A 9,645-nucleotide genomic window follows, 5' to 3' on the forward strand; every position below is an offset into this window, starting at 1 on the left:
AGGCTAGTTAATCTTTGTTTTTTGTTCCCCTGTGCGGATCTTTATATTGACCTTAACTTACACATTTTACCGGAAGTTATGACGGTTTTTTTTTTTATCAAAAACATTTGACTTCAGGTATTTCCGTGATAGTTGCTGAAATAGGTGAAGAAAGTTAATGGGTTGTTTGTGCCTGTTCTGTTTTTATGTGTTGTGGAATATAGATATAACGAAATTATGCCAGCAATATCTCATTTTAAACTGGAAGAAAAAAAGCCGGTACTATTCAAGAAGTGTGGTCCCGGTGCGCGCTAGTGAGTCCTGACTAGTCGATCCTACGACTACATAGCGTGAGTGCGCGTCTCGCGCAAAACATGTGCGGGTTTTTCTGGTACTATTCAAGAACGGTCCTAGTGCGCATCCGCGCTAGCTAGTCGTGAGTAGTCGATCCTACGACTACCTAGTGCGTGTGTGCTCGTACCCAAATTAGTAGATGCGCGCATGCGCAGAACGCATGTATCTAGAGGCTGAATATAATGAAATAAAATGGGTTTTTTCTTTAACAAAACAAAGTAAATATCTTTTTTATGCAAAGTAACAAATAGGTTTTTTTATGAAAATAACAATAATACGTTATTTTTGTAAATAACACAAAAGCACAAAGTAAATAAATTTTTTTTTTCTTAATACTTTTAAAAAAATTATTTAAACAACAAATCAAATTAAATAAAAATAACACACTACCTCTTTTTGGTAACTCGACAGCGAAGATTAGTGGAAAATTCAACTTTCAAGAACGCTACCGAAATTCCACGTGAATGTGAACCATTCTGAAAGGTGCTTCAGAAAGTTTTCAAAACATTCATTTCCCGTTTTACCATACTGTTCTCTCCAAAGAAATTCGTCGAGATGCGATTCGACCATGTCCGTGTGTACCCCCATCATAGTCTTAAATCGTTTTGCGTTCTTCCAATAACACTCAACCGAATTGGTATGAACACCTGTTGTCGGATCAACAAAATTTTCAGAATGGTTCACCTTGAAATTGGTATATTTGGGGGTCACATCTATTTCAGTAATCCCATTATAGGCACTCCAACAATCAGAATACACAGTAGTACCTGGTTTGATAAATTTCTTGATAAGGGGTAGAAGAGTTTCCAAAGAACGGTCAGGTACAAAGACTAGAAATCCTTTTTTTATCCTCTCTATCCCATCCTCCAAAAAACCCACCTCTCCTGTGACATTCTACCTCTGTTGTATTTACGCTTGCACATCATAGATTCATCTATTTCAACGATGTTCCCAAGTCCACCAATTTGGTAGGGGTTATGCAGGAGATAATTGCTTGTAATGTACTGGTACCATTGAACAACAGTAGATTTTGAGAGACCAGTCATCTCAGATGATGTATGAAGGGCTGCATTATGGGACCATAAATACGTTAGAAGGATAAAATCCTGTAATCGAATTCGAACACGTGTGTAATTAGTGTGACACCAAAATAAACTCTGGAAGAACCTATAACGATGTATTAAGAGTAAGATTTAAAAAAGAAAATTCATTTACTTTGTTTTTTAAAAAAAAACCTCATGTTTTGCACATTCGCACTAGATAGTCGTTCTTGAATAGTACCTCTATTGAAGTTGGCGTGAATCGGAAGAATTGGTGTGTGTGTGCTTGTGAGTCTGTGTACAAAACGAAAATAAAATGAAAGATTTTAAGTTCCAAACGTCTCTGCATCTAAGGGCTTCCTGATTCATACCTAACAAGAATTGAATTATGGGCCTGCATTTATATAATACATTTCAAAACATAATATAAGCGAAAAGAAAAAAATTAATAAAAACGTATCTTTGAATCTGATCATAAAATCGCCAACAAACATTAAAAAAATAAACCAAGAGAAAGAATAGTTACTAGCAGGAACAAAGTTGTAGCACTTATGCAGACACACATACACAGTCGGAACGCCAACTTGAAAAGAATTTCCCAGATCCATTTGTATGCTCTCTCTCTCTCTCTCTCTCTCACTTTTACGCAGCCTCACACTGATATTTAAAAAAATTTATAATTTTACACTAACACTGAGCCAATCAAAGGCTTGTGAGTGGATATGGTAGGCAGGTGCTGAAGAAAGCTTTTGTTTGTACGTTGGTATTTCCTTGTCTTGGTATCACATAAAAGTTGCAATGTGTGTCATTGTTACACAGCATTGTTCTTTGTTTCCAGTCTGTGAAAATGTAAGTCCTGTGCAGACAATATACTAATGAGTTGATTGGATAAGTTTACATTTTATCTGTCTGTCGACCTTGCATGAAATTGCTTGCTTTAGTATGTATTATGAAATAAATGGCATTCATTCACTGAAACAAGGTAACAATTTATTGGTGATGTTTACACTGCTATTTCAGCACATTGGTTAGGTTCCTGCTTGGTTTATTGCTGGGGTGATCACTTGGACAACTACATATGTATATATTACAAACTGGTAATATTTGAAAAATGAAAGCAAAATTTCCAGATTATTCAAGTATTGGGGTATGGAGCTGAAACAATCAGGCACTTGTCTTGTCAAATACCATATCAAGAGAGAATTTGTGGCAGTGTGCTAGAATGCTAAATGTATTTTACCTTATTTATTATATTTCATTCTTAGTGTGTCTTTCTTTCCTCTACCTTTATTGTAATCTATTCAAATTTTTCTTTTCTCTCTCTCTCTCTCTCTCCTTTAGTTTATTGAACAAAAATGGTGCGCCCACTCCATAAGCCAACTATTATCAAGAAACGTACCAAAAAGTTTATCAGACATCAGTCTGATAGGTATAAAAAACTGAAGGTTTGTTTTATGGTGTTTTTTGTTGGATTTTTTTGTGTGCCTGTAAAAACTTTTATGTAAAACATGTCTTTCATTTAACATTTTAGTCAAACTGGCGTAAACCTAAGGGAATTGATAATCGAGTACGACGGCGGTTTAAAGGTCAATACTTGATGCCAAATATTGGTTATGGTTCAAATAAAAAAACCAAACATATGCTACCTGATGGATTTAGAAAGTTTTTAGTTCACAATGTTCGAGTAAGTATCTTGATCTTTATTTGCTGTTGTAAAATTTTCAAACCCTTTTTATTTTATTTATTTTCTAATTTTTCTACATCAACCTCTTTCTGGAATTCAGCTTCTCTTGCACATTACATTTCATATCTTTTATGCCCAAATTTTCATAAGTTTTTTTGTGCGTACTGAACTGCATCCACCAGATGCAATGCACATGTATTATACAATCTGCCCTTCGTTGTCAGCAGAAATAAAAGCTCTTTGAACTTTTCTCTACTCAGCTATTACTCTGGTTTCTAGATTTTGAAATATTCGCCTCCACTGCTTCTTGTAACTGTCAATGACTTGTAGAAATCCTTCCAAGCATTTGAATTAAGCTCTCTCTATGTCTACCTTGGTATTCTTCCCCACAAATTGTTTCTGCTTCTGAAGCATGTTGTACTCCATGTGTGTCATATTTCCATGTCAATTCAGTCTTTTTCCCTATCCACTGCATGTTAAACTTTTTGTTTTTCTTTCCCCCTTCTCATTTGTTCTGTTGCTTTTTACACTAGCGTACAATGGAGCGGAATCTATAGCAAAAGTCTTTCCAGGTGCCCTGAAAATACTATTGTGGATCTCCAATTTATTATGTTGTTGTGTCCCTAGATAATGGAAGCTTTCAACTATTTTTAGGAACTTGCCCAAGCACTTGAAAGGATTTTTGTTCTTGTTTGCTACAGCTAACTTTGGTATTTTCCGTTAGCCTGTCAGTGATCTCACTGCATCACTTACATATTGAGTGTGGCCACTTCCTGCTTTGCTGCAAAGAGAACACAAGTACAGTTGTAAGCTCAGCTAATTTGAAGCTGGGTGACATGCATGAAATACGCAATTCTTTTTCAAACCTATCATTTTTCCGAAGTGTTTATGGCATTTCTTTGTATCTAGCCCTCCAAGAAAGTGAAGCAAATCTGAAGAAAAGTAATGCACGTTTCATTTGAGGAACTGACTGCATTCACATGTGTATCTGCAAGAAGAATCACTATATCCTTCGTTTTTCTTTTTTGTTTTTTTCCCATTTCCATTTATGTGTTGCATAATTCATTTCTGGTAATCACTCCAAAGGAAAGGGTATAAGGAGGTAATTTAACGATTTTGTTTCCTTGGAAAGACTGAGGCTAAATCTAATATCTTTCTACAATTATCTAAGGAGAACAATGGTTTACATAGTGAAATGTTCCATTTTCACGGATGTACTAGTGAGATTTGTGTTGAAAATTTCATAAACCCTCTAGTGTTTAAACCAGTCAAAATTCCCCTTTATTTGTTTAAACCAACCAAATCCGGCTGTATCCAGCTGCTCGACGGAATCGCTAAAACATAAATCTAATATTGAATTCTTGTAGCTTTGAGATAATACGAGATGAAGCCTTTCCCACTTTTATTCAAGTATACTGTGAAATTGTTTAGATCGCATGGTTTTTTTTTAACATTTGAAGAGAAATCTGTATCTTAGTTTTTAACGGAATGGTGTCAGCAAGTAGTGATTCCAACTTTGAAAGTATTATTCTTGACGATATAGAAAATATAAATGAAAACGTATTTTGTCTTCAGATGAGGAATATTTTGAGAACAGAAGTGATGAAAATGATATCATAAACATGGTCAAAGGTTACAACACCAATCACTATTACGATTTCACAGCAAAGTGTCCACAACACAATTTACTGCCTGGTGCTCAACCATTTGGAAAGTTTGTTTTTTATGTTACGGAGGAAACAAGCAAATATGCGCAACATGGTTTCTATTTGTGGAAGAAACGATCCACTACAGCAGACAACTTATACTGCAGAAATGAGTGTTTTTCTCAATCAATGTTATGTTTGGTGTTAAACAGTTTCCTCAACTGTGGATCGACTGGAGTCCTGAAGGCATGGTGATCCAAATGTCTCAAGTATAGTGTTGAAGATGAGATATTTGAAAATATGTGTTTACATTTGATTCTGCTAATGTCCTGTAATTGGTTTATTTCTTAATGGTTATAAAACTGTATCTACCTGGGGAAAGTTTCACTGTAGATGAAGCCATGTTTGGCTGTAAGGGCAGAGTACATTTTCAGCAGTACTGGTGAGCTTGTTGATAATGATTGGTGTGTCTTGGTGCTCCTGCTGACAAAATTTGTGCTTCACTTGCTCATATAACATGAAAAGCAGTCATGGCTGAATGCTTGTCGTGGGCTGAGAGAATAGTTAGAAGTTGATCTGGACTTTTTTTCGATGGTCATCACTGATGACAATAGCTGGTGCTACAGAATTAGCAGATGTGGAAGAGGTGAAGAAAAAAATCAACAGGTGTGTTAAAAGGCATCACTTTGCAAGAGTTCCAGCATTGCATCAACTGGAGAATAATTTGAAGACGATAAAGGTGTAAGCCTGTAAAATAAATTTATAAAATCAGTTCTTTTGGACATCTCCTTTGCATTTGCCTGTGCAAATTGGTTATCTGTCTAGTTTCTGAAAGATAAGTGGTTTTTGACATTAGACACTCATTTAGTTACTGTTAGGAACTGTGTTAGAGTTTTACATTAAGTACGAATTGTAATTTAGAAATATTTTTTTTTCAGTTTTTCATTTCTTTTTCTCTTCTATTGAAAAGGAATTGGAAATATTGATGATGCAAAATCGAATATATGCAGCTGAAATTGCTCATGGTGTCTCCAGCAAGAAAAGGAAAGATATAGTTGATCGTGCATTGCAGTTGAACATAAAAGTAACAAATCCACATGGTCGTCTTCGCTCCCAAGAGGATGAATAAATATTTCAGGCCAAAAATAAATATTCTTTAAGCCTTATTTTGTTGTTTGTCTTTGATGGTTTTAGTATTTGTGTTTTGTCTCTGAAAGCAGTGTCAGGTAACTAGAAATTGTTTCTTGCTACAGATCCTTTTGTTACTGTTGCAAGAGCCAAGTTGTGATTACAGAATGTGTTTTATTGTTTGCTTGTTTTACCTCTTGTCAGTATGGAGGGTTAGTCTTTAGCAATGAGCACATGCTTTGAGCAGGCAACAACTGGTCATGTGTTCTGCACTGACGAAAGCAAGTTTAGTTCGGTTGGCTCTGGCAATAGTACGCGAGACTTAGGTGAAAGATAGCTCACTAAATATTTGGAGATGCGGAGTGATTTCTGCAGCAGATATTGGGCCTTTGATATAAATCCATGGTAATGTGAATGTAACCATATACACAAGCAGCATTCTGCAGTTGTGGTCAGCCAGTTTTTATGCAGGATAATGTGCCATGTCACTGCTAGAATAGTTAGGTACATGTTTGAAACTAAAAATACTGGTGTGTTGGCCAGCTCAGAGCCCTAACCGTACTCCCATTGAAAATTAATTGAGGATATCACCAACCTGCAAATGTCATGATTTTGTGGGGGGGGGGGAATAGAATAAGATTATGTGAGAAATTGGGTGGAGATGTGTTGAAGTCATTAAAAATAGATTACAAAGAATAAGTCCTGGGGTCGATTTGCCTGACTAGAGGCGGTGGTCCAGCATGGTCACAGTCAAATGACTGAAACAAATAAGAGTATATTTTAAAGTGTATGCAGTAAAAATCCCATTCAAAAGGGTTTTAAAAAAAAAATTTTTTTTTTTCCCCTTCTCTAATTTTAGCCACTACTGTAAATGTGTGTGTGTGTGTATATATATATTTATACACATTTACTTGTCTGTCATTAGAGTGCAGTCATGCTGTATCATCACATTAACCCTTTCGTTACCAAATTTCTAAACCAAAATACACCCCTTATGTGTTTCAATTAATTTCTAACAATCATAAATTTAGTCTGGTTTCATTAAACAACTCTAACTTTTTTATTTATGAACATATTGTGATTTTTGGAAGATAATTTAACGAAAGGTTCTCAACCAATTCTATACCAAAAGGTAAATTCAACAAATTATAAAATTATTAAAATTTTTGTTCAAACATCGCGATAGAAGATGGGGTTATTAGCTAATATTCAATTGGGTATACAACAAAATATTATTATAGAACAGTTGTGCACATTACTGTCTCTTTTGCCAGTATAAAATTCAAATCCAGAGCAGTACCCAGTATTTGATTCACAAATCTTCCAAACTTTGATCCCCCATTTTGTGGGCTTTCCTGGCATATACTGTCGAAAACACACTCGGCCTTTATAGCCCACCATATTGATAAATGGCTCCCTGGTCTATAAACTGTTTTATATGTGTTTTGAACACAGTCAATGAGGGGTCTTATTTTAAATAAGGGATCAAAGTCTGGTTATCCACGTACTGCTCGTGTCTCATATGTAGATATTGAGTCAATTTTAAAAACAGTGTCCTCATCATACTTGAGACATTCATCTCCAAAGGGTCCATCACTACTCTAGTAATTTATTATTCTAGGTAACTTTCTAATGCCCATAATAATATTTATGGCAAAATATGCTTTAATTTCATTCAAGTTTGTGGGAAACCACAAACTATCCTTTTTTTATGCTTTGTTTACATTCAGCGTAACTGTTTGTTTCCGCTGTAAATTCAAATAGGCACATCGGAAAAAGCAAAAAGAAATAGTCTAAAGCTTTACTCTCATGGGTAAGACTGTGACTTGGTCCAGTTTCTTCAGAAAAATCACTGAAAGAAAAAGTTTCTAAATTTTCACTCCATTCAGGTACTAATTCATTCTCTTTATCGCTCTAGGATTCACTGCTTTTATTTTTGGAAAATGAAACACCAGATTCATTATCAAATACCACGTGCTTTTTTTTTCTGTTACAGAGTTAAATTTATCAAGGTCTTCAATGGAAAATCCTTCGAATTCTGACTAGCTGCTTGACAGAATAAAATTCATATCCATTTTTTTGTCAGGATTACAAATTTGGAAAAAAATCTCCCAAAATTAAAAAAACACATAGCTGAACTGTTTACACAAATAATCACGTGTTTTCATGAATGTACTAACAAGATTTGAACGGATATTCTCATTTAAATATGAATAGGTGATTACGGGCGGTTTTGGGCACCTTGGTCACATGAACCAAAATTTTTTTGGGGGCGGTTTGGTAACGAAAGGGTTAAGGAGAAACTTTCATAATTATGAAATTTGTAGAAGAAACTGGACCAAGTCAGTCTTACCCAGGAGAGTAAAGCTTTAGACTATTTCTTTTTGCTTTTTCCGATGTGCCTATTTGAATTTACGGCGGAAACAAACAGTTACAAATTCGAAAAGTTAGATATCAGTTTTTGAAAAAGTGCAGCAGAAGAAAGAATTTGGATTATTAAACACCAAAAATTATCTAGACAGTGTATTAGCAACTTCAATTACAACTGGGTAATTGAAAAATTTCTTGAAAATAAAGTACCTGACTGCAACAACAAAGGTGGTCAGTGTTTACTCCCAAAGATGATGCAATACTTGCAATGTATTGGTTTCAAACAGGTACTGAGAAATTGTTTTGCCTCACTTCCCTGTAGTTATTTCAAATATTTGACAAAATAATAAATAAAGAAAAATTTGATTTAATGAAAAACATGTGAGCATTTCTAAAGCTGAATAAAATACATTGAGCTATTGAGAGGTATAATTTTAGAGTTAAAACTAAATTAAAAATTAAAATTTCGGAACGTAACCCATGCTAGCATGGAAAGCGGACGTTAAACGACGATGATTCATTACTTGCTTTCTCATCAAATAAGACCACTTTTCAATGTCTCACTGAAATAATGAAGTTTACTAAGGCAATATATGTGTGCGTCTTTAATTGCCAGTGGTCAATATAAGATCACTGCGCAGTTATGCATGGAAAGAAGGAATTTGAACTAGAGACAATAAATAACTTCTATTACTTTATCTGTCTTTATGTACATCCATACTCTCTCTCACACACATTTATTGGAGTGTTTTCTTATTTTCCCTTTGTCAATGTCCCAAAAGGAACTATAATTAATTCCCAACAAAATTGTAGCTGCTTTTTAATTGAATGAATTATGTCACTAATATAGTTAAAACTCTGGTTATCAAAAAAGAGGATCCATTGCATTTTTTACGATATGTTTGTTTATTGAAAGCCTCTACATGCAAGATTGCTGAGAGGTAGGGATCACCCTGTATTGAATACTACATACCCTTCATAGCAGGGGGACCCTATATCTTGTAGATGCCTGGGGTGGTTGCCCCTTTTAACCCCCTATAAATCTGGTCCAGGATGGGGGCTTAGGGAAGTAGCCTGCAACTATAATATATACGGTGTGTGTGTCTGTATATATAAAGAGAGTAAAAGGTTCTAAGTGTAAGAAGTTAGTAAACTTCAGGCATTTATGCAGCCAGTATAAATAATAAGAGGTGGACAATCTATATCTATGAAACTGAGAGTGTGTCTGTGTGAATCCCTAAAACTCGAGAACTACACAACCAATTTTACACATGCCTTACTTAGGGTCCCGGTTGTGTTTTAGTCCCCAAAAATTTTTCACTTCTTGCATAGTTTGAGCCGACAGTAACATCATATTTCCTCCACTATTTAACTATTATGTGTCAAAAGTGAAGCAAAAACACTCGTGTCAAAAACTTTCACTTTCAAAATGAAACTTCCACTA

At 35.0% G+C, this 9,645-nt stretch overlaps 1 protein-coding gene across 1 annotated transcript in view; it reads left to right on the forward strand.

Moving 5' to 3' along the window:
• LOC106867942 (60S ribosomal protein L32) overlaps positions 1-5,869 on the forward strand; it is a 9,330-nt gene extending 3,461 nt beyond the window's left edge. The window contains exons 2-4 of the mRNA XM_014913011.2: positions 2,715-2,818; positions 2,905-3,057; positions 5,674-5,869. Of these exons, the coding sequence (XP_014768497.1) occupies positions 2,729-2,818; positions 2,905-3,057; positions 5,674-5,832 (402 nt within the window). The 5' untranslated portion in view covers positions 2,715-2,728 and the 3' untranslated portion in view covers positions 5,833-5,869. The remainder of the gene's footprint in view (positions 1-2,714; positions 2,819-2,904; positions 3,058-5,673) is intronic.
• The last annotated feature ends 3,776 nt before the right edge of the window (positions 5,870-9,645 follow it).

This window comes from Octopus bimaculoides, chromosome 15 (assembly GCF_001194135.2).
Source record: "Octopus bimaculoides isolate UCB-OBI-ISO-001 chromosome 15, ASM119413v2, whole genome shotgun sequence".
Lineage (NCBI taxonomy): Eukaryota > Metazoa > Mollusca > Cephalopoda > Octopoda > Octopodidae > Octopus > Octopus bimaculoides.